The sequence below is a fragment of the Castanea sativa genome, chromosome 8 (assembly GCF_040712315.1).
Source record: "Castanea sativa cultivar Marrone di Chiusa Pesio chromosome 8, ASM4071231v1".
NCBI lineage: Eukaryota > Viridiplantae > Streptophyta > Magnoliopsida > Fagales > Fagaceae > Castanea > Castanea sativa.
Window position 1 is genome coordinate 56,206,234 of NC_134020.1, and position 26,756 is coordinate 56,232,989.

At 38.5% G+C, this 26,756-nt stretch overlaps 1 protein-coding gene across 1 annotated transcript in view; it reads right to left on the bottom strand.

Annotated features, from left to right (window-relative positions):
- LOC142606587 (uncharacterized) overlaps positions 1 to 26,007 on the bottom strand; it is a 31,007-nt gene extending 5,000 nt beyond the window's left edge. Inside the window, exons 1-3 of the mRNA XM_075777896.1 lie at positions 25,648 to 26,007; positions 25,442 to 25,527; positions 8,619 to 8,710 (exon numbers count right to left, since the gene is read on the bottom strand). Of these exons, the coding sequence (XP_075634011.1) occupies positions 8,619 to 8,710; positions 25,442 to 25,527; positions 25,648 to 25,983 (514 nt within the window). The 5' untranslated portion in view covers positions 25,984 to 26,007. The remainder of the gene's footprint in view (positions 1 to 8,618; positions 8,711 to 25,441; positions 25,528 to 25,647) is intronic.
- Between the last annotated feature and the right edge of the window lie 749 nt (positions 26,008 to 26,756).

The following is a 26,756-nucleotide window of genomic DNA, read 5'->3' on the forward strand; positions in this document are numbered from 1 at the left end:
TATTTCTATACATATATGTATTTTTGAATTTATTTATGTAAGTATGAATTTATTAATTTTCATGTTTATCAACATAACATTTTTTATTCAAATATTTTATAAGTCTAAATATTAGCCCAAGTACATTAACCCAATTGCTTAAATAAAATTTTAGAAAAAAAATTATTGTATTGATTGAAACATCAATGCTAGCTGAAATATCTGAAATATCCTGGTTCAATTCAATACAACCAGGTATTTTATTTGGTACATTTTGAAAGAATGCCAATACTGGTTTAATGGTTGATACAATATATTTCCTCAATACGATCAATACTAGTACAGTAGTGACTTCCTTGTTCGTACCATAATTATGTTTTCATAGACATTTTTGGTTTCTTGGGAGATTTGGAGATGAGTTGCCTTCATGATACTTGAAATCTCAGGTAGACAAGACAATAAAGAAACAAATTATATTTTTTAGAAAACACTATCTGGATTCAAATACGACAGCCACTCATAACAAAACTAGCATCTTCTCTATTTTAAATGGTTTAGTTTACAAAATTATGAATGTGTGTTGGTTATTGGGTGCATTGAGGGAAAAAATTTCAACCAAACTGTCATCGGTGGATTGGAAAATTTTCAAACTGCCACTAACCTATCCGCCTCCAAAACAACAAGTACATCTAAAGTTGGGCAATTTCAACTCGGAGAGTTAATTTTAGTTGTGTTATATACTAAACTTTAAAAATTATTTTACCTTTTAATGATAAATTTAATAAGCTGTATATCCTCTATACCCTATAAACCATTGAAGAAAATTATAGGAAGCGACCCACTTTTGATAGATCAAAATACATACGTCTTAAGCTATTAGTACTTTCTAATTTAAAAAAAAAAAGATTGGAGTATCATATCCATTTCACTATGTATGCTTACGAATCTGTTGGGCAGGTATCATTTATTTTTCATATTTGCATGTGTCAATCATGGTGTTAAAAAAATAAAAATAAAAATAAAAACCTTAAAATTGATATAAGATAAAGGCAGGTTTGGTTGGATTTTGGTAGTTTAAAAGAGAAAAAAGAACACTCAATCTGCCACCTGACTCAACAAGCCACTTTAATAGCTGAACTCACCTAACCTACTAAAAAATCAATATCATATCTGTGTGGATCAATGCGAGATAGAGTGGGTCAGATAATTTTGGCAAATTAAACAGGTTTATGCATAGACCTATACAAAACTAAAGGAGTACCCATTGCCATGTCACTTACAATTTTAAATTATGTGTTAGCATGTATACAAGTAGGTATAAAATCTAAAATCTAATCGTAAAATAGACTTTCTCTATTTCATTTGAAAAGATAAAGATCTTCCTTGTCCTCAAGTAACGATGGTCTCCTTTAACAATAGTTGATTGGCTTAGAATTATTTAAAAAAAAAATCTACATACTATAATGATTGAGTTATTTTAGAGTGGCCATTGAGTTTTATCCTTTAAACCTCTCAAGGGATAAATTAAACATGAACATAATGATTACTTTTCTGATAATCTAAAAACAAAATGCTTTAGGAAACAATCATTTTTTTTCAAACAAGGTAAATAATAACTATTTTTTCTTCATTTAAATTGCTCGAATTTAATATCTAATCAAAGTTATTAGCCTTGCTAATTTTTGTAGAATTCCATGCATCAAACCAAAATCTTTTTTTGTGGCCTAGGTGCAAGTGTCGCTTCCCTAGTTTTGCAAGCCTCTAGATGTAGTGGTAGAGCTAGGATTTGATTCTAGCTGGGGGCTAATGTAGTGGTGGAGTTAGGGTTTGACTCTAAGGTGCAAAATTTATGTACGCATGTGTGCACATATACTTGAACACGCACACAAACACACACACACACACTTCATATAAATATGAAATATAAAAATTAGTTCATGTGTATATTAAATTCTATTTCAATGTAACAAAACTAAAAAAAGATAGAATTTTTTTTTTATCAATTAAGAAATTTTTTTGTGTGCATAAATTAGTCTTTTTTCAATCTTTTTCAAAGTTGAAATTTCACTTAGGAATGAAAATATTTGTAATAGCTATGTAATTATTCTAAATATTATTGCTTATTATGTAATTATTCTAAATAATTTTATTGCTTATTGTACAAAGTTTTATGAATGAAATAAATTAATATATTAAAAATTCGAGGTCCTATCAATTTTTGTGTGTGTATGTATCACTTTTAGAATATAATAATAATATTTTGAAAAATCTCTAGCCTCGTTATAATTTTTTTTTCTAACTTTTGTTTTAATTTTAAAGGCTTTTAACCTTAAAACACATTGTTAAAATAAGAAATATGTTCTTAATTTATTTTTTTTAATGAATTTTGGCATAGGAAAGAGATAATAGTGCGTTGATGGTAAGCATGATCAAAATAATAATTCATTAATAACTAGAAATTGATGCGGAAGCGTCAACAATTAGAACACGTCTACCTCTAGAAAATAAGAAACAAAACACGTTTGCTTCTGAAAATAATCTCAAATCCACGAGGATTCCTTAAATCCACAAGGAGAAAGAGTTTTGGAATCCACCAAAGAAACAATAGACAAAAGTCTGAATTTTTATTAATATCAATAATACTAAAGAAAAACGTTTACAGACTTAAGGGCCTATTTAAGGGTTTCGTAAAACTTGACAAATAAAAAAATATATTCTAAAATAACTCCTAATTGATACTTAAGCATAACAAGAACAAAATTTGACCTAAAGAATAGTAAAAACACCTAAAAACAAGGAAATATATAAACTAAACCTAACATAACGAATTTTACATAAAAATACCAAAATTAAATAATAAATTCTATCCTACATCATCCTCCCCTCCACTTGAAACAAACTCGTTCTCGAGATCATTTTTGAAACCTAAAATCTTTTACTCCAAATAAACAAATATTTCGAATGCTTGAGCCCCTTGATTTCTTTCCATACTTGCGACTCATTAATGGGATAAACAATTCAACTTCAATTTCTTTTTCCTTGATCTTCATGTAATTGTAGAGATTTACTAGATAAGAACTAACAATTAAATCAAATCTATCAACCCCAATAAAATCAATAAACTTCGGTGTATCGCTTACCATCAAAATAAAAGGATCTTGAGATTGGTAATCATATGATTTGATTTCATTGAGATCCTTGAAACTTTTCTATTCAATTAATTTCTTCCTCAATAATCTCTACCATCTCAACTTCTCTATAATAGGATCTTCATTATTTTCCTCCACAATAATCTTGATTTTAGGATCTTCTTCCATAACAAGACCTGCATTAGTTTCTTTAGAAATCTCTATATTTTGTTCTTTGACTTCTACATAATCTTCAAAAATAATATTTTCTTCAACATGCAATTCTTCCTTAATGGTAGAATATATGGCTCTTCAAAATAATTCAAGTATGAAAGTTTTGGCCAATAATAATCTTGTTTTGTACATGACAAAAGTTCATCACAATCCAAAAAATAATTTATGATAACAAGCATCTTTTTCATCCTTGGCAATGAATGAATTTTGTCTTTACCTTGTTGGATTCTATTAGATTGTACTCGTTGCCACCAACATAAGGCATACTTACTAAGCTTATACAAAGCATGTCCAACTTTTCTCTCATAACAAATATTCTCACAGTCAAATAAATCATCTAGATGAAGTAACCAATTAAGAAAATCTTCTTTATAAAAATAACCATTAAAACTTGCAATTCTTCTATAAGGCCTATATGAAATTTGTTTACCAATAGGTTGCCCGTAAGTTATGTCTCCGCAATAGTTATCCCTATTGTTTCCATGCTCCAACGACAGTATCTTAGCAAAGATATTTGTGAGTGCTAGTTGTACGTCACGTAATACTTGCTAAGTTTTCTGTCGCCAAAATTGCTACTGTCTTATACGTTAGCCACCAGATCAGGATAAGTTAAGGCTCTAATACCAACTAATGTGGGATGCAAAATCATTAAGAAGCGGAACACATCTAATTCTAGGAAAAAAAAAAACAAAAAAACAAAACGCATTTGTTTATGAAAATAACCTTGAATCTACAAGGGTTCTTTGAATTCACAAGGAGAAAGGATTCTGGAATCCACTAGAGAAATAATAGACAAAAGTCTGAATTTTTATAATATCAATAGTACTCAAAAAACGTTTATAGTCTTAAGGGTCTATTTAAAGCTTCGTAAAACTTGAGAAAAAGAAAATATATTACTAAAATAGTTTTTAATTAATACCTAACCATAACAGGAACTAAATTTGACCTAAAAAAAAAATTAAAAACACCTAAAAACAAGAAAAAAAAAAACTAAACCTAAAATAACGAATTTTACATAAAAATACCTAAATTAAATAATAGGAAAATAAAAAAAAAATACATGAAAGGATTTAAAAAAAAGTATAAATGGGAGGAGGAGGGGGCAAATATTGTAAAATATTGCCCCTCCTTGACCCCATTGGCTCTACCGGTGCCTAGATGTGCCCTTTCCTATTTAATTTTTCACATTCATGACTTCTTTTCAGCCCAATTTTCTCCTTTTACATCGTTATCAGCGATTTCGTTGCGAGCTTCAGAAAGCAACACCCTCATTTTTTATTTATTTAAAAATTGAGTTTATACATCCAGAGGTGCTCAAGAGCGTCACTTCATTTTCAACATGGGCTTTGAAGCATTTTAGTCACACATTATGCATTTTCGACATCTATGACTTGCGAGCCTTTGGGTTGAGCACCTTGATGCTTGAGTTCAGCTCGTTTAGTAAAACAAAATGAGCCATGTAGTAAACTCGAGCTTGACTCATTTGTATTAGCAAGCAAACCCAATCAATCTGCTGATTGAGCTAGCTTTCACTGAGTCACTGTATAAACATTTCAGGTCATCTATATCCGTATGGAAGGTACAATCTAAGAATACAAGAATTATGGAAAGTTTATAAAAGATGATTATCAACATAAAATACCTTAATGACATGGATTGTAAGGTTATCATAAATGAGGATAAATTACATTATTTAGCCCTTGTATATGGTGAAATTATATAATCCACTATGTGTATTACACCCTCCTCTCTTAGACTCCACACGAGACTTTCTTTTGACCTATTTTTCTCCCTCTAAATTGTCATCGTCAATCTCTTTGTGAGCTTTTGAATGTGACACCCTCACATTTTTACAAAAAATTTGAGTCTTCTCATCCAGAGGTGCTTAAGAGCTAGCTTTACCTCATTTTCAACATGGGCTTTGAAGCATCTTAGTCCCACATAGGAATGGCAAGGGGTAGGGTTCGGGCTGGGTTTTTTGATACCCGAACCCGACTTGCGGGCACAGACCCACGACCCGGACCTGGCTGGATTATTAAATGGATTTTTTTTGCGGGGCCCAGACCCGCCCTGCCAGGCCCCACAGGCCCTGTCCAACCACTTCTGTTGCCTATTCAGAAGCCCAATTCGATCCAATCATTAAAAAAAAATTACAACCACAAATTGTATCGATCACAAACATAAACAAAAATACAAATCACACCCATAACAAAAAAAAAAAAAAAATCAAATCACAAAGAGAAACTATTTTCAATCTTCAATATGATATTGTTTCTATTTGTGATTTGTGTTTTTTTTTTTAGTACGTCATCAACCAATGACCGATTAGCAAGATTCTACAAATCAAAATAAGAGTTTGAAATGATAAATCAAGTTTTGCTATCAGTCACCAAACAGATTATAACATTTAAATTTAAATAAGAAAGAACATTGCTCTGTGTGTGCATGTGACGGTCCTTAAACCATGGACCCTTTGGTTTGCATTCATCACACAAAGCCAGCAGAACACCAAATAAAAGAAATGGAATCATCAATTGACAAAGAGCTCTCGCATTAGAAATGTATTGTACAGGGAGCTGCATCCAAACTAAACTACATGTCAGACAACACAATATAGAACAAAAAAGGTGCTACTTCACAAGGAAAATCACCTTGTGGCTAAAATAAATTAAAAAATATATTTGGAGGCTCTATGCTGCGAGTTGATGCAATGAAGAGATGGAATTGTTGAGAGGCTCTATGCTGCGATGGTGTCATTTAGTCTCGCTGTTAGATTTGCGATAAAGATAATGGTTTAACGCCGGTAATGAATCGAAGTCGAACGACGGCGATGAGAGATGACGGCGGCAGCAAGGATTTGGATTTGTATTGTGGTTTGTTCGAAGATCAGCAAAGTAGGTGGCCGGCGGTAGTGTGTGGGAGCCTCTGTGAGAGAGAGAGAGAGAGAGAGAGAGAGAGAGAGAGAGAGAGAGAGAGAAGGGCGGCTGAGAGGTGAGGGTTAGGGTTTGTAGGTGGCCAGCAGTAGTGTGTGAAAGCCTCTGTTAGAGAGAGAGAGAGAGAGAGAGAAGGGGGCAGCTGAGAAGTAAGGGTTAGGGTTAGGGTTTGGGAAATAAAATCTGATAGGAGAAAGAGAGTATTTATATCTAGGGTTTTTTTTTTAATATTATATATGTTTACGGGTCGGGTTCGGGCCGAGTATGCATAAAACCCGAACCCGACCCGTTCCGGGTTTTAAAAAAAAAAATCCATATCTGACCCTATTATTTATTGGATTGGGTAAAATCTGGCCCATTAGGGTCAAGCTGGGCCAGGTTCCCGCGGGTCGGGCTTTTATTGCCATCCCTAGTCCCACATTATGCATTTACCACATTAACAACTTGTGAGCCTACAGGTTAAGCGCGCACCTTGATGCTTGAGCTTAGCTTTTTTAGTAAAACGAAACATGCCATGCAGTAAACTTAAGTTTGACTCATTTGTATTAGCAAGCAAATCTAATCAATTTGCTAATTGAGCTTTGATCGAGAAACTACATAAACAGCTAATCTCATTTATATTTGGATGGAAGCTCATTCATTGTGAACTCCAGAAAGCGAGTCTATACAACCATAGGGGCTCAAGAGCTTTTCTTCATTTTCAACATGGGCTTTGAAGCATCTTAGTCCCACATTATACATTTACAACATTAATGACTTGCGAACCTATGATTGAAGTGCGCATTTAGCATTGGCTTAAAAAACTAGTTTTTTATACTATTCGGCTTATTTTTGCTACTATTCATGAGTCTCATTTCACTTTTTAATACTATTCATGAACCTTATTTTACTATTTCAGCTACCTTTTAGCTTTATCTACAGTACTTTTAGCAAAAAGTTTTCAATTTCAACTAAAGATCTATTTAGAATTCGCTTATTTTGCTGAAATTGAAAATTTTGTGTTGAAAGTACCGTAGATAAGGATAAAAGTTAGTTAAAATAGTACAGTGAGATTCATAAATAATACCAAAAAATGCAATGGAGCTCATGAATAGTAGCAAAAATAAGTTGAATAGTAAAATAAGTTGACTTTTTAATTTTGAAGATAAACGCACATTAAATAAGTTGTTCCCTAATAAACTGTAAGCAACTTTATGCTTGAGCTCAACTCATTTAGTAGAATGAAATGAGCCATGCAGTAAGCTCAAGCTTGACTCATTTGTATTAGCAAGCAAACCCAATCGTCTGCTGATTGAGCTTTGACCAAGTCATTGCATAAAAAATTCAGCTCATTTATATATGTATAGAAGGTACATTAATCTACCTATAGAAGAATTATGGAAAGTTTATAAAAGATGATCGTGAACGTAATATACCTTAATGACTTCGATTATAAGATTATCACCAATATAGGACAATTTCTGGTGTATCCAGTTTCTTTGGTTCCGATGGTTACTACAAGACATGGGCATTTCACTACCTTTTGTCTGTCGTGCACTGTAATAATGAGTCCTATTTGGTTCACTCATAATAGCGTTTTTCATGAGCGGACCAAGCACTTTAAGATTTGACTACCATCTCGTTCGACACTACTTCTTATCAAGCAAGACCATTGTTTGTTTTCTCTTAGGATTAGCTTAGTGACATCTTCACCAAATCCCATCCACTAGGCCGCTTCCATGCATGATCTTGAATCCAAATTCATGTTGGCTTATCAGAATCGTTTTGAGTTTGAGGGGCTATTAGAATTACTATTATTCTTATACATTTTGTACTAGTCTTATTAGATTTAGAGTTAGCAGTCAAGAACCTTAAAGCTCAAATGGTTGACAATGACACTGACCATAATATTTCCAAATGAGAAATCCTCAAAGGCCAGTAGTCCTACGACTTGGTGGTACATATTTAATTTAATTGATCAATACAATAAGTATACCTTCTCATAATTCTCATTTTACACTGAGGTAAATCTGGAGTTCTTCCTCTCTTTTATAAGCACTCCAAAATTATATTTTTAAAATATAGTGAAAAGTAGGTAGGATAAAAAGTATGTCTTATCCGACTCCAAGGGGATTGGAGTAATTAATGGGTAAAATATTAGTAAACCATACTATAATCTTGAGACCAATTAAACCAAACAGGAAGAATAGGAAAATATTTTTATGGCGAGAAGAAAATAAAGAGATGCAAACAATGTTCTAAGCCTAGCTAGCATGGAAAGCTGGGATGCGTTCATAACTATTTTGTATTACACAAACATTTGAGAAAAGGAAGAAGGCCCCCGCAAGAGATGAAAATTACATACCTTGGAGGGGTAATGATAATGGGTGATAAGTGAGGAAACATGCAGATAATTCCTTCACAATTTTTGTCGTTGGTATCGGATAGATAGGGTACCTAATAAACAATGGAGACCATTTTTAAATTGTTACAGTCATATTCATACCTTCCTTCGAAACGTTAACTCACGTTCAACAACAATAACAACAACAAAAAAGAGTATATTATAAGGTGCACATTTGGTGTGTCGCATGGAATATCGGTTTTAGTACTCGGAAAAAAAATAGTAAACAAATAATTTTCGACATGCAATGTATGGGCAAATCATTTTAATTGTTATCGTGAGCTTCCTGATTCCTATTTGAGTCCTGATTCCTATTTGAGTCAGTTGTCTTTTCACTCCATGTGCGACCAGCCGTCACACTCGGTTAATTAAGATCATTGTTACTATATATATAGTGGACTCTTTGTAAAACCTTCAAACCGTACCCTTTGTAAATTGAAAGAAATTTGGTGCGCCTGGGGTTTGAGTTTGTGATTGTCTATGCTAGCTTTGTAATCTTCCTATTTTATTGGTGAAAGTTTCAGTTCTCTTTGACGTTGCCCGTCAAAGTAAGCCTATACCCGAATCAGAGTCTTAATATCAACTATCGTGTTTGAATTTTATCTTGCACTAGACACCTTCATTATTCTTATATAAGGCTATGCATTGGGGGTAAAATATTATAGGTTGTGGTGCGTGAATTCAACATCTTCAAGTAAAATTATCATCAATCATCATCGATTGAAAATTAACCGAGTCTTCTACTCTTGACCATTAAAAAAGGGAAGAAGAAGCTTGATATAGTCAAAGACAATGATGTTAGCAAGCTTGTGGATTTAAAGTTAAAACAACTGACAAAGTGCATGAAAACACTATAATTTGTTAGGTCTATATGTATTAGTGTTGTTAAACCATGTCAAATTGCTAGTTATGTTGTGACTTAAAGGTGTAATTCAAGATCAAAACAAAAACCCAAACGTTAGCTCAAGAAAGCAAAGTTTCTATAATATTATCAACAACAACCTTGATAGCAACATCAATCGATCTAGCTTGATAGCAACCTCTACTTATTGACACTAGCACAAACCCGCTTTGCAAAAAGCCCAATAGCTAGCTTGTATGTTTCATCCCTAATTTGAGACCTACTTGTTAGAATATAAAATAGAAATTTTAAGTTGATAAGAGAGAGATTATTTAGAGGAGAGAGCTATGTTTGTGAGCCTAGGGTTTTGTAACCAAGGTTCTCAATTTCAACATACTAGAGATATTAAAGCAAATTTGAAGATCAGTTAGTGAAAAAGTTGAAGCCATAACACATACCATATACTTCTTGTTGTGAAGATTACCTTTTAGAGGTTCTTAGAGTCGGTCGAAAGTTTTGATCGTGATCATGCGTGTGTCATTTGTGAAAGCAATTCATATGGTTGAAGAATCTAGGCATTCTAGTGCAATGAAGGGTTTTAATTTCTCTTTAAGTTCTCTAAGAGTCAGTAGGGGCTAAGAAAATGTTTTTCCTTGATTGTAAAACTTTCCATATCATATTGAATTTGCTTCATTGGGAAAGGTTTCTCACATAGTATTTTTACTTGGATAGTTTTTCCTAGATTTTCCACTTCAGCCACCATATTGATTTCTCCTTTTGATTAGTTTTGTGTAATTGGTGACACATTATTCGAGTTACCTTTACATGCTTCATCTGTTTCCATTCAAATTGATATTTGGTATAATTGGACTAATATAACAACTTGGTTAATTCATTATGAAATTGACAACCACGGTCTAAAAACTTAACATAGTTCAACCCATTCAAGATGAGATGCATGATTCTTCGGACAAGGTACTCCATTAACAACAAACATTAAGCTTTCAACCACTTTGTCATTGTTGTGTGAGGAGGAGAAGTAGCACGTCCCGCATTCCTTATGCTTGTGCAGTTGATACCATGACGTATGTTATGTTTTGCACTCATTTAGATATTTCGCATTTTTTTTGTAGTGTAGTACAGATATTCTAGTAATAGTAATTGTGTTTTGGATTTGACAATTCTGATTTCGTTGGTGACTTAAATAAGAGGAAATTTATAACATGTCATTTTTTTTTTTTTTACACTTTTTAGTTACGCTATCAATTGGAGGATGAATTAAAGTCAATTGTTGGTTTGTTTACCACATAAACAGATTATATGGTAGCAGCAAAGGTAGTGAAAGAAGTTATTTGGTTGAGAGATTTGGTTTGCAGCACAGTGAGACTATTGTGTTTTGTGATGGTCAAAGCACCATACATTTGACTAAAAATCATATGTATCATGAGAGAAACAAGCGCATTGATATTGGATACCATTTCATTCACGAGATTATACCTCAAGAAACTGTTGCAGTCACAAAAGTTGCTACAGTAGATAATTTAGCAAATATATGACTAAACCAATTCCTTATAGTAGCTGTAAGTGCACAATTGTACCCGAACCCAAAAACGAATGTTGGGCTCAAGCCCAATGAGCCTTATACAATAAAATTTGTAGAGTATGAGTTTGAAATCTAGGTTCGGAATGTTGGAAGTTCGACTAACAGATTGGAATGTTACAATTCGTACAAATAATGAATGAATATAACAAACAGATATCCTCGGACGTAAGCCGAGGATGGTTTGTATAAATATTCTCTTTCTAGGTTAAAGTTTACAATCCTTAGTTCCTATTTTTGTTTAGTAGAAGAAAAATGCCGATCCCTTTCTCTCTCTCTCTCTTGCCTCCTTATATGCTTTTCCTACACTGGCTCCTCCACGTATCATACAAATCTTTCCCTTAGATACTTGTCCCATCCGCCACCTTCTTAAAGTCTTTGAACCATAGCCAGAGAGCTAAATTCTACTGTTCAAGGGTCATTTCCCCATTAATGCGGCCAGTAAGGTAGATGCAGGATTTTTAATGTGGAGGTCGCAGCTTTTTCCTTAGATATTTATCTTATATCCTTGCATCTTAGAGGGTGCTTGGATCACCCTCTTACCCACCAGTCTTTTCCAGGATTCTGCCCTTAACCTTCTTGGCAAATCCCAAGGTCTTTGGCGGACCTGTCCGAGGAGGCCCTCATCCTCGGACAACTCCTTGGATCCTTGCAGTATAGGCTGACTAGTGGACTTAGGGGCCCAATGACAAAAACAAACTGGTACCAATTGATCAAGCCCAAAACCCATTTGTTTATTTAATAACTCTTACCCCTCACAATAGCCCCTCAAAACTTTATTTTTCCCTCCCATCCGAGGAGAAAGATAGAGTTTTGAACCAAACAGTACAATTTCTGCATGCTCCGTAGACCGTCACATGTGTGGGGATCCCTTCGTTTCCCTAAAAATGCCGTTTGACGCTTCGAAGCCCGGAACGCGCGCTTTTATGACCGCAAATTACATCCTATTCCCCACGTTCAACGGTGAAATGAACATCCAACGGTCCAGGTCGCCCCCTAAAAATTTGAGCGGGATAAGTCTAATTTCGAGGCCGCCTCCCGCACGTCAAAATGCTTGGAAACCCGCGCCTTCATTCATTTCCTCAGAATTCAATCACATCAAAGTATTCATCGTGGCTTTTTCTCTCCAGAAATTCGTGAAGACTCGCATAACCAACTCTCGTAAGTTCTTATTTTCTTTGCTCCTTCCTTCTCGGATTCTATCCTCGGCTCCTCTCTAAACTTCTATTCTTCTTTAAACTCGCATTCTCGCTTCTCCTAGATGGGTAAATTTAAGTGCCTGGTTGATACCGATGCCGGTATGGAAGGGTTAAGGGCCAAGTACCATATTCCTAACGACGTAGGTCTAATATATTGCCCAGTAGAAGCCGTAGGTAGTGCTAGGAAGACGGGAGAAGTCATCATTCCAATGATTGCCTTCAAAGAAGGTGGAATGACTCTCCCTATGAGAAATGTGACCAGGGAATACCTTCGCAACCATAGGTTGTGCCCAGACCAGTGCGCACCTAACGTGTTTAGGGTCTTAGGTAGTGTTGACGCTCTGAATGAGCAAATGGGCTTAAACCTCACATGGCACGATGTTGCTTTTATGTATGAGTGCCAATAACTTAAAAACGTAGGGTATTACATCAAGTCATGGTCCAGCATAGTCAGGTTGATCTCCTGTCTGCCTAAATCCAACAAGGGCATGAAGGACGACTACCTCATCGCATGAGGGAACTGGCATGACGGCCCTCACTGCCCAGTCGTATGGGGAGATCCAGGTGTGACTCCTTAGGAGTTAGATTTATTAACCCGTAATTCAATCCTGCTACCTTCTGCTGCTTTAATCCTCATTTCTCACTATTGCTTTTAATTTTTATGTTTAATACTAATCTAACCGTGTTTGTCTTCTCGGATGTTTCTTCTCACAGATAAACAGTTCATACACCCACGCCTGAGCTTTTGCAACGTTGCCGACTTAAATCGCGTTCTCCGCTCAAAAGTCTTCGTGAGTGAAGATCTACAAGTGAGGGCAGCCATTTGATATTAGGATACGATCCTATATGCTCGAACTTCCAAGAGATAGAAAACACTATCATTACGGGGGATAAGCGTTGTAGAAGGATAAACGTCGCAAGGCCAGGCTTTCTTTCTAACGACGATCTTCTTGACGACCCCACCATCATCCTGTACACACGCCCTATTGCGGCAGTTCCCCTCTCGGCGCACTCCTAGACAGCTGCCATCCCAGAAGAGCAAGCGTCCTCGCCACACTCGTTGGATGAGGAGATAGACCAGTTTCATCTCGAGGACATCGAAAGGCCTCGAGGAAACCCGTTTGTCGTTCTCTCGGACGAGCTCACCAAGACTTCAGGGATACAAGGCTTGGTAGTCGCCCGCCCTAACTCCAACTCCGAAGAGGAAGAAATGGACGTCCTGAAGGGATTGATGCAAAAGAGGGGTGAAAGAGTCTTCAAGAAGGGAGCAGGCGGGCCACAGGTCCCCCCGTCCTTGCCCCCACCCCCTCCTCCATCCGATCCTAAGCCTCCCGTAGCAAAGCCTAAGAAGAAGAGGAAGGGTGAGGCCGAGGAGGCTGACGGTGAGAGGTAGAAACAACAACAACAACAACAACAACAACAACAACCCCCGCAGCACAGACCTGACAAGGGCAAGGGGCGTGCCTCGTCAGTGGAAAGTGGGGAGATCAGGGATCTTGTCGAAGTGCGTCGTGCACCAGCTAACTGGTCTCCCGAGCTCACGCTGGACGGGGCACCAATCTCTTGTCAGTCCAACATCAGGATGTTCCAACATGGCCATGCCCTCCACCTGGCCGAGGCCTTGGAATGTCCTCTCTTGTTGCCCAGGGACATGGAGGCCCTAGACAAGATGACTCAGTCCCAACTGTTCCTTTCGCTAAAAAGGGACTTGGGCTTGGTAAGTATTTAAATCTTATCTTCATCCTTCTTTTTAACTTATCATTGGAGACCTTTTTATACGTTTGATACTCTGATATCTTGTCACAGGCCATCTAGCAAGTCTTTGCTGCCGAGAAGTGGGTAGAGGATTCTCGGAAGAAGGCTGGGCTCAAACTGGAGATTCGGCTGGAGATCGAGAAGTCCCTAGGTCAGGCCTTTGCGCAAAACGAGAAGCTCACCACACAGCTGGCGGAGCTAAAAAGGGAAAGGGACGGTGCCGAGGCTAGCTTAAAAACGATGAAGACCCAGGTGGAGGGGCAACGCAAACTTCTTCGTCAGAAGGATAGAGAGTTATCCAAAGCTCAGCAGGAGCACTCTGACTTGAAGAAGAAGCTCGCCAAATTAAAGGACGAGGCCTGCACCTTCAAGGGCTCGCTGGAGGCTGCGAAGAAGGCTGCTTATAAGGAAGGGGTAGCGGCGACAGAAGAGCAGTTGACAGAGGAGTTTACCGCGCTGTGCCGGGAATACTGCCAGCAAGTTTGGGGTGAAGCCTTAAATGTAGCAGGGGTTCCTCCAGCTTCCGAGCTGAGGAAGTCCGAGAAAATTTGGCTTCCCATAGACATACAGGAGATAGAAGAGCTTCCTCCTGTCACCCCTGCCCCTGAGACAGCTCCTTCAATGCTCCCTCCCGTGATCCCAGAGCCCGTTCCTGCTCCTACAGAACCTACGAGTTCCAACAAAGAGAAGGAACAGGGTGAAGGTGCTGAGAAGGTCAGGGGCCAAAGCGCCGAGGCTATCGTCTCTCCACCAGTGCCAACAAACAAAGGAAAACAAGTCCAGTCCTCTTTTGAGATGGAACTGAAGAGCACTGAGGCAACCAGCGCTTCCAAGCAGGACCCTCCTTTAAAAGCTTAGGGCTGAGCCTAGGACCTTTCCCCCTTCTTTTTTTTGTTATGTATCAAAAACTTTCTTTGTAATATGTATCAGAAGCAATTAATGAAAGACTGTCCTGTTTAATCTTCATTTGACTTGTACTCTTTTGTTATAAGACTTCTCATCAGCACAAAAAAGAATGAGTGGAATAACCAACTCCACTTCCCATAATTGAACTATCATAACTTTAAACAACAGTACACATGTTTAGCTTGTACTTTACAAATTATGCCTTAAGAGTATAACATGTGTGACACAATGATGAACGCCTAACAAGCTAACCTAGAATTCAATTTGAGGCATAAAGTGATCAAAAATACTTTATCAAGATAAAGTATTCCATTTGACATGGTTTTACACTAGCAATCCTAAAGTAAAGTATTCAAGGACCTAACATGAACAAACTTTGCCTTAATGATAAGTACGATATCAATTTATACAAGGTACATGGACCGAGAACCATGCATACCTAAAATTCCGTTTAACAAATGATAAGACATCAATTTCCACAAGGCATGTGGTCCGAGGACCATACACGTCCAAGTTTCTGTTTGACACTTAATAATAGTAACTCAAGATGTTAATTTCCCCAAAGTAGAAGGTCTGTGGACCCGACATAACTAAGGTTCTGTTTAACGAATGATAAAACATTAATTTCCACAAGGCATGTGGTCCGAGGACCATACACGTCCAAGTTTCTGTTTTGTACTTAGTAATAGTAACTTAAGATGTTAATTTCCCCAAAGTAGAAGGTCTGTGGACCTGGCATAATTAAGGTTCTGTTTAACAAATGATAAGACATCAATTTTCACAAGGCATGTGGTCTGAGGACCATACACGTCCAAGTTTCTGTTTGATACTTAGTAATAGTAACTCAAGATGTTAATTTCTCCAAAGTAGAAGGCCTGTGGACCCGGCATAACTAAGGTTCTGTTTAACAAATGATAAGACATCAATTTCCACAAGGCATGTGGTCCGAGGATCATACACGTCCAAGTTTCTGTTTGATACTTAGTAATAGTAACTCAAGATATTAATTTCCCCAAAGTAGAAGGTCTGTGGACCCGGCATAACTAAGGTTCTCTTTAACAAATGATAAGACATCAATTTCCACAAGGCATGTGGTCCGAGGATCATACACGTCCAAGTTTCTGTTTGATACTTAATAATAGTAACTCAAGATGTTAATTTCTCCAAAGTAGAAGGTTTGTGGACCCGACATAACTAAGGTTCTGTATAACAAATGATAAGACATCAATTTTCACAAGGCATGTGGTTCGAGGACCATACACGTCCAAGTTTCTGTTTGATACTTAGTAATAGTAACTCAAGATGTTAATTTCCCCAAAGTAGAAGGTCTGTGGACCCGGCATAACTAAGGTTCTGTTTAACAAATGATAAGACATCAATTTCCACAAGGCATATGGTCCGAGGACCATACACGTCCAAGTTTCTATTTGATACTTAGTAATAGTAACTCAAGATGCTAATTTCTCCAAAGTAGAAGGTCTGTAGACCCGGCATAACTAAGGTTCTCTTTAACAAATGATAAGACATCAATTTCCACAAGGCATGTGGTTCGAGGACCATACACGTCCAAGTTTCTGTTTGATACTTAGTAATAGTAACTCAAGATGTTAATTTTTCCAAAGTAGAAGGTCTGTAGACCCGGCATAACTAAGGTTCTGTTTAACAAATGATAAGACATCAATTTTCACAAGGCATGTGGTCCGAGAACCATACACATCCAAGTTTCTGTTTGATACTTAAAAATAGTAACTGATAAACCCAAATAGATATTCACAATTTGAAACACGAACGATAAAAGTGCTTTTTATTAGTAATAATACCTTCGAAGGTTGTTTACATTTCATGAGCGTTGTACAATTTTTTTCATCTAGATCAGCTAGTCAATATGACCCTATGCCTGCTACAGAAATGATCCAATATGGTCCTTCCCAATTTGGTCCCAGCTTTCCCCAAGCCGGGTTTTTGGCAGTACCCACAACTTTTCTTAACACTAGATCCCTGGGCGCTAATGGCCTTAGCTTCACATGGGCATCATACCCTCGTTTAAGCTTCTGCTGATAATAAGCCATTTGGACCATAGCAGCCTCTCGCCGTTTCTCAACCAAATCCAGGCTTTTCTCCAGGAGGCCGTTGTTATGTTCTAGACTAAAAGAACTCGTCCTTAGCGTTAGGAAATCAGATTCTAAAGGTATTACTGCCTCTGCTCCATAAGTCATATAGAACGGTGTCTCTCCAGTGGATCTGCGCGGCGTAGTTCTATACATCCATAAAACATGTGGTAGCTCCTCTACCCATCTGCCCTTCGCGTCATCTAACCTCTTCTTGAGTCCGCTGACTATGACCTTGTTAACGGTCTCGGCCTACCCATTTCCCTAAGGATAGGCTGGGGTGAAATACTTGTTTATGATACCCATGTCACTGCAATACTTCCTGAAAGCTCTGCTGTCAAATTGAACGTCATTATCTGAAATAAGCGTGTGGGGCACCCCAAACCTAGTGATAATATTCTTCCAAATAAACTTTTTTGAGTCGATATCCCTAATATTCGCTAAGGGCTCAGCTTCGACCCACTTGGTGAAGTAGTTGGTCCCCACAAGCAGCCACCTTTTGTTTCCCACAGCCCTCGAAAATCGCCCTACTATGTCCAATCCCTATTGAGCGAAAGGCCAAGGACTAGACAAAGGATTAAGGACTCCCCTAGGCTGATGAATGTTGGGAGCGAACTTTTGGCACTGGTCACACTTTTTTGCGTAGTCCTGAGCTTCCCTCTGCATGTTAGGCCACCAATATCCCTGAGTCAAAGCCCTATGGGCCAAGGACCTCCCCTCGGTATGGCTTTCGCAGATTCCCTCATGCAAGTCTTCTAAAAGTGCCTCTATTGACTCAATGTGTACACATAACAAGTATGGTCTAGAGAATGAACGTTTATACAATTTCTGATCTTCAGACAGCCAGAAACGAGGCGCCTTTCGACGAATCTTATCTGCCTCAGACTTGTTCTCGGGAAGAATGTCTCTCTTTAGAAAAGATACCACAGGGTCAATCCAACTGGGTCCAGGCCTTATCAGATGGATACGGGCGGCACTTGCAGTGGTCAGAGTTGGCTCTAACAAGTCTCCGACGAGGATAATCCTAGGCCAACACTGAGTTGAGGACGTCGCCAAGGTGGCCAACGAATCTGCATGTGTGTTTCCACTTCTAGAAACGTGAGAAAGGATGAAGGAATCAAACTCAGATTGTAAACGTTTGACATGGGTCAGGTACTCTTGCATTCGTGGATCCCTAGCCTGTATAGTCCCCGTGACTTGTCCGACCACTAACTGAGAATCCGAGAACATATGAACCTCCCTTCCTCCTATGCTACACACCATGTTCATACCAACTAAGACCGCTTCGTACTCGGCCTCGTTATTAGTCGCCAAGAACGCTAATCTGAAAGATTTTTCGAAGACAATTCCCTCTGGGGATACCAAAACAAGTCCGACACCAGACCCCCTCTGGTTGGCAGCCCCATCAACGGACACTTTCCAAATCGGTGGTCCTTTGTCCATGATCATGCCAATTGATTTTTCATCCATGTATGATTCCTTCGCTGTTTCTTCCAACAATGGTTCAATAAACTCCGCCACCAAATCTGTGAGAATCTGGCCCTTTAGCGAGGTGCGCGGCATGTATTTGATAACAAAAGCTTCCAAAATAGTTCCCCACTTAGCTACCCTTCCGGAGTAGTCGGCGCTGCATAATACTGACTTGAGAGGCAGTTGGGTCAAAACTACGACGGTGTGGGATTGAAAATAGTAAGGAATCTTTCGCGTAGCATGGACTACGGCCAGAAGTGCCTTCTCCAAGGGTAAATAACGCACATCAGCTTCATTCAAGGACTTGCTGACATAATAGACCGGTCTTTGCACCCCGTCGTCATCCCTTATAAGGACTAGGCTGACTGCATGGACGGCAATAGCTAGGTACGCAAACAGGATTTCATCAACCTCCGGCCGAGACATAATGGGTGGCCGGGAAAGATATTCCTTAAGTTGCTGGAAAGCTAAAATGCACTCCTCGGACCATTGGAATCCTTTCTATTTATTCAACAGTTGGAAGAAAGGCTTACACTTGTCAGCTGACCGAGAGATAAATCTGCTGAGAGCAGCGATCATTCCAGTCAACTTTTGAACTTCCTTTGGATTCCGTGGTGGCTGTAAACCTTGGATGGCTCTGACCTGCGCCAGATTCACCTCTATTCCTCTATGAGTCACCATGTAGCCTAGAAACTTCCCTGCACCTACCCCAAAAGAACACTTTGAGGCGTTAAGGTACAGCTTGTACTTTCTAAGTATTTGAAAGGTGTCATCCAGATCCTTTATGTGCTTGGGTACTGTCTTACTCTTCACTACCATATCATCCACATATACCTCAATGGTCTTTCCAAGTTGTGACTCAAACATTCTGGTCATCATCCTTTGGTAAGTAGCCCCTGCATTTTTTAATCCGAACGGCATCACTTTATAGTGATAGTTTCCTGTTGGAGTAATGCAGGCAGTTTTCTCCTGATTATCCGCCTCCAACGGAATTTGGCGATAGCCCTAGAAGGCATTTAAGAAACTCATCCGAGGATGTCCGACCGTGGCATCCACAAGCTGATCGATGCATGGCATCGGGAACGAGTCCTTCGGGCAGGCTTTGTTTAAGTCTGTGAAGTCCACACATACTCTCCACTTTCCGTTCTTCTTTTCACCACAACTGTGTGCGCCAACCACTCCGGGTAGAAAACCTCTTTAATAGCCCCGGCCCTCTTGAGCTTGAGCACTTCTTCTTTAACAGTCTCGGAGTGCTCTTTGGAGGAACCCTGAGGTGGCTGCCTTCTAGGAACAATAGCAGGGTTGACGTTCTAATGATGGCAAATGAAGCTTGGGTTAACCTCGGAGCCTCATAGGAGTCCCAGGCAAAAACATCAATGTTGTCCTTTAAAAACTCCACCAATTCCATTTTCTCCTGGTGTGGTAAACGTACCCCGACTTGGAAGAACCTTTCGGGATCATCAACTATCAAAAACTTCTCCAAATCTTCACACATGGTCTCCTCCGACGTCACCGCTTCAGGCGCATCCGGAATCGTTAATTGCTATAAGTCCTCTCCGGCCGAGGACTGATACAGTACTGCAGCAGATATGCATTGCCTTGCCACCGATTGGCTACCAAGAATTTCTTCGATGAATTCCCCTGAAGGGAACTTTACTTTAACATGCAAGGTGGGGGAAACAGCACCCAAAGCGTGCAACCAAGGCCTGGCGAGGATGGCCGTGTATGGGGAATACGCATCTACCACGATAAAATCCACCTCGACCGTTTTCGAGCCAGACTGTACAGGCAATCGAATCTATCCCTTTGGTATGACAGCTTTGCCTTCAAAGCTTATCAGTGGTGAGTCATAAGGAGTGAGATCCTCCAATTTCAACCTCAGCCCCATGAATAAGTCAGGATACATGATATTCGCGCCGCTGCCCTGATCGATTATCACCCTTTTTACATCATAATTTCTTATCCTCAGAGTGACCACCAAGGCGTCATCATGGGGTTGGATGGTTCCCACCTTATCCTCTTCCGAGAACCCTAGGACTGGCACATTCCCTTTAATCCTTTTCGGCTTCGAGCCCGACTCCTCGACTTGGGAGTGTGAAACTTCCATCACCCTGGTAGGACAAGAACCGGTCCTGCTGGGTGCGGCGAAGATAACGTTAATCGTTCCCAAGGACGACCGAGATGAGTTGTTCTTCTTATTATTCAAGCCAGATTGACTGCCTTGCCCGTTAGGCTGGTATAGATGCTGTTTCAATTTCCCCTCGCCAACAAGCTGCTTTAGATGGTTCTAGAGGGTCCAGCAGTTCTCCGTAGTATGACCCACATCCTGATGGTATTGACAAAAAAGCTTCTGATTCCGCTTCGTAGGGTCCCCCGCCATCTTACTAGGCCATCTAAAGTAGGGTTCCTTACTGACTTTTTCCAGTAGCTGGTGCACTGGCTCTCGGAATACCGTATTAACTGTTTGAGGAGTAGCTGAGCCAGACTGCCCAGAATAATCTCTCCTCGGCTTATTGTTGTGATACCTGTCCGACCTGAAATCTCTTCTCTCTTGAGGGATAACCTTCGCCTTACCCTTACCCTGCTGTTGATCTTCCTCAACCCTTTTTTACTTGTCTATACGGTCCATGAGGTGACGTACACTCCCTACGGGCTTTTTGGTCAAAGATTTCCTCAAGTCATGATCAATGGGAAGGCCCACCTTAAAAGTATTGATCGCCACCTCGTCAAAATCTCCATCTATCTCATTAAACATCTATCTCATTAAACATCTCCCAATATCTATCGGAGTATGCTTTCAGCGTCTCTCCCTCCCTCATGGCCGTAGACAACAGCAAGTCCAACGGTCAAGAAACTCTGCTACACGTAATGAACGGAGACGCGAATGCCCTAGTAAGTTCCCCGAACGAACCGACAGAACCCAACTTTAGCCCATTGAACCATCTCATAGCGACAGGTCCCAAGCTAGAAGGGAAGACTTTACACATCAAGGTTTCGTTGTGAGAATGCACCGCCATCCTCTGATTAAAGTGGCTCACATGCTCTACTGGGTCTGTGCGGCCGTTATAAATGGTGAAGGTGGGCTAGGTGAACCACCTGGGGAGCCTTTCATTCTCAATCCTAAGAGAGAATGGCGACTTGGAGAGTTAGTGCAACGCTCGGCTCATAGTGTTGTTCCCCAAGCCCCTGGAGGGGAGCTTTCTACGCCTGCGATTCGGTAGGTCATCCTCTTCGCAAGAGGAGGTTTTGCTAGGGGACGTCCATGACCTTGAACTATAACTGCTTCCCCGGGATTCCTCTGAAGAAGGATTGGCTGGAGGTGAACTCCGCCTTCATCTGACACGGCGCAGCTTCTTTTTGAGGTGATTAATCTCCCTCTGCATGGCCTTGGCATCATCCCCATGGGTGGGACTACCTCCGCCATGCGTGTAACTCGTGCCAGGGTATACAATATGAACACTTCCCTCTTGATCCCTTCGGCACTCAAGGCGCTCAAAAAGATCTTCGGGCTATGATCCATGAGATTCTGCATGGTGTGAACCTAAACCTGCCATGATGTTCCAACTCCTTCAACGCTAGATTCCCACAGACGGCGCCAATTGTAAGTGCACAATTGTACCCGAACCCAAAAACGAATGTTGGGCTCAAGCCCAATGAGCCTTATACAATAAAATTTGTAGAGTATGGGTTTGAAATTTAGGTTCGGGATGTTGGAAGTTCGACTAACAGATTGGAATGTTACAATTCGTACAAATGATGAATGAATATAACAAACAGATCTCCTCGGACGTAAGCCGAGGATGGTTTGTATAAATATTCTCTTTCTAGGTTAAAGTTTACAATCCTTAGTTCCTATTTTTGTTTAGCAGAAGAAAAATGCCGATCCCTTTCTCTCTCTCTCTTGCCTCCTTATATGCTTTTCCTACACTAGCTCCTCCACGTGTCATACAAATCTTTCCCTTAGAAACTTGTCTCATCCGCCACCTTCTTAAAGTCTTTGAACCATAGCCAGAGAGCTGAATTCTACTGTTCATTGGTCATTTCTCCATTAATGTGGCCAGTAAGGTAGATGCAGGATCTTTAATGTGGAGGTCGCAGCATTTTCCTTAGATATTTATCTTATACCCTTACATCTTAGAGGGTGCTTGGATCACCCTCTTACCCACCAGTCTTTTCCAAGATTCTGCCCTTAACCTTCTTGGCAAATCCCAGGGTCTTTGGCGGACTTGTCCGAAGAGGCCCTTATCCTCAGACAACTCCTCGGACCCCTGCAGTATAGGCTGACTCGTGGGCTTAGGGGCCCAATGACAAAAACAAACTGGTACCAATTAATCAAGCCTAAAGCCCATGTGTTTATTTAAAAACTCTTACCCCCCACAGTAGCGGCTTTAGAAATTTTTCTAGAAGGTCATTAAGAAACTTAAATTAAAAATAAAATAAATAAAAAAGAACTTGAATATATTGAGTTGTCGAGAAAAAAAACACACACAAATACATGAAGTTTTACAATTTCCTTTTACGAGTTTTTATATTTTAAAATCGTCTCATGATAGTTTATTATTAGTTGTTATTATCTATTATCAATATAAGTATGACCATTTTATTTTGTTAATTTTGTATAACATTTTTGTTTTTATGCAATTGTAGTTATATATTTGTCATTTTTTTATAAAAATATTTTAAACTAAATAACAAAACTTAACTACACTTGCACTATATAATTATTAACTCACACAACTACACTCATCCATACATAAATAATATACTAAGTTGTTGTTTGATTGTGGGATAAGTTGATATGTAATCAGGGTGTGCAAAAATATTTTTAAGAATAAATTAAATTAGTAAAGCAATATTTTATATATATTGAACTCCTAAAGTGTATGTGCAGCCGCCCCTGATTCCTTTACACAAGTTTAACCATTGCTTAGACCTAGCTCATAGAGGTTTTGATGCAGGCCTTAAAGGAGTTTGACCTTTCGAATCAAGTTTGGGTGAAATATTTTTTGAGATATGTTTTATAAGGTGTCATAGCAAACCCATGAAAAGCTAGTCACTCTTATATACAGGGACGGAGCTAGGATTTGGAGTTAGAGGGGCAGTTTTATTGTTAGCTGCATGTGGTGGCTTCGGCTTTCAGGTTTACTGCTTAGCCGACAAAGGTTTTCTTTTATTTTTATTTTTTTCTGCGTGTAGAGCATGTCTTTTGTTGGTAAGAACAAAATTATTTTGTTTAAAGTTTTTTGAAGGGTTAAGTTATTTATTTTTGGTAAAATTGGTTGATTAGTCTCAATTTTTTTTAGCTTTATTATCGCCTATCGGTAATTTTTGTTGTTGGGCTAATATTTTGGGCTTGTGTGTATGTGTGTGTGTGTGTGTGTGTGTGTGTGTGTATTGATTTTAGGTCTATAAATTTTTTTATGGACTTTAAAATGAGGAAAATACTAGATCTACAATTTTTTTTTTTACAAATTGTTGTTGTGATTAGTGGTTATTAGTTAGTAAAAAAGTTATGTAAGTGGTGGACCTAGATGAAAACTAGTAAGAATTTGCTATCTCAATAGTTTATAAAAATATTGTAAAAAAGTTTGTAGCTGTAGTATTTCTCTTATAATGATCAATAAGGGAGATAAAATGTAATTTTATTAAACAAAATTGCTAAAATTAGTACCTAAATATATAGTTAGATAATTATATTATTTGAAAAAATTAGGGGGGGGCCATTGCCCCCCTAGTCCATGAATGGCTCCGTCCACGTGTGTGTGTGTGTGTATCGGGCCATGGGCCCAAGGAGGAAGGCTATTCGGGAGGAGAAAGAGATGAATCAAAATGACTCTGGGGCGTTCCAAGTGGGAGGAGGGATTTGATGAGAGGGAATCAAAGATCATAGGGGAAGTTTCTAGTTTGGGGTAGCCTGTAGCCTCCGCATTAAATGGTGGATAACAGCTTTATCAACTGCATTAATGAGAAAGTGACTTGAACAATGCAAGTCATAGTTAAGCAAACTCTTTCCACTACCTTCTTCAACTGCAGAAAGAGACAAATGTCATGAGAGGACTGGTTAGGTAGGGATGGATGGTCAAGATGTGAAGTATAGGAGAGTATATAAGGAAAAGGGAGTTTCCAAAGAGAGGGATCTGAAGAAAAAAAAATCAAAGAGAGAAGAACGGGAACAGTATTTTTTTGTGTATAATCTTGGCCTCCTCGAGCAAGCTTGTCTTACGATATTGGCTTACATATTTTATAAAAAGAAGCCTTCCTCTCTTAGTCTCCTCCTTGGGCTAAGCCCTCTCTTGTTCTTTGATACCCTCTCTTACAAGTTTATTGATTTGGGTCTAGGTTGAACTAAACAAGGTTACTATTCTAAGTGGGCTTGGGCTGGTAGAGCTTTTAGTCCTTACATATATATATGTATGTGTGTGTGTGTGTGAGAGAGAGAGAGAGAGAGAGAGAGAGCTCCTTTTCAAGCAGTAGCCTTTGTATATAGAGGGGGCGGTTTGAATTTTTTTTATTTTTATATATACTATCTTTGTAATCTGTCTATTTTATTAGAAAAAATTCCTTTTTAACACCACCTGTGGACATAAGTTAAAGACCAAACCATATGAATGTTTGTATTCTTTGTGTGGTAGTTTTGTCCCATTTCTATATTCCTATTTCACATAAATCTATTATAATTAAATATACTCACAATAAATTAGTATTAAAGCTTTTGATATTTGCTAAAAGTAGTCAGTGTCTTACGTGTTTGCATTTTATCCTACACTAATACTAATAGTAGCCCCTACATCTTTCTAATCTAAGCAACTCCCAAAGATAAACCATGTTAACAGGAAAAAAGATATTTCCTTATAGCAATTTTAACTTAAAGAAGAAAAAAGCTAGGAATGATGAATTGTACATACCAAGCAACGGCTATCCAACTATAAGGGGAGAGATCCATGTTGTTGAATGTCGTCAAGCCAGGATGAGCCTCAGCTAATTCATATATCTGATCAGCAAATATCCCATCATATAGAATCAAATATTAGCTAGTGACAGAAGTACGATATTTATATTGTGGTATGGAGGAATGAGAAAAGAGGAATATTTAGAAATAATAATAATTTGCCTTTGTAGTCAGCGGAAGTCTATCATAAGGACCTAATGTCTCGTTGAACTGAAAGTAGAGATGACCAAGGCCTTCCATTATTTTGGATGGTCCCTCACGATGATCAACTAGCAGTGTGGTATGTTGTGAAGTCCTAGTTGATGAATTATTATTACTCACACTCACTGAGATAGATTCACAAGGTTTTGTAGTATATATCTGGATAGCGGATAGGGAAGGTGCATAGTATTGTACTACACTTTCACCATTGTTCAACAGTATTGGTACAGAAGCCCCATAGAAACTCTTCTCAACATAAAACTCCCAAACGTCACTCAAGGAGAAACACCCCACCATATCGTTCTCACTACAACTCTCACTTGATTGCCCAAATCCATTTAGTGTACAAGCCTGCATATATAAATAAGACGTGGGGAATAAAAGAAAATGAGAAAGAAGGGTAACCCTCCAAATAATTAAATGATGTTGCACCAAAATATATAGTGTTAATTATTAAACGAAGACAGCTTTTATTCATTTGAAAAATTACTTTTTTCCAAAAGTTATTTTTGCTATAGACTGATATTTAAGTGTGCTAGTGCTAATTGTGGTTTTAGAAGGCATTTATATTTGTTTTTCGTCGCTACTTCTTTTATAATGGTAAAAAGTAAAGCAATTGGTCCTATAAATTTTTTTTTCCATCAGGAGTATGGTAAATGGTAAATGGTGTATGAATATATAAGCCGAGCATTAGCAGGGTTACACATAAATGGTATTATGGAAAATAGTAAACGGGGGTTGCTATAAATGATGCCATCAAATGGCTACCAATTCATGTTATCCGTTCTCAGCTAGTCTTCAGTTTGGGAGCATGCATGGAGAGGATAATGGCTTTTTTTGGTGGGATTTTAACAATTGAGTAATTATTAAAATTGGTGTGTTTGGATGACAGGATTTGGGCACATGGATTTGGATTTGGGTGAATAAAATCCAAATGCCCTATTTGGATAGCCAAGAATTTTAAATCTTAAAATCTTTGAATTTGAAATAATTTCTAATTAAACCCATTGAATTTTAGAAATTCATATGATATACTTAAATATTTATGGACTTTAAATTAAGGAATTTCA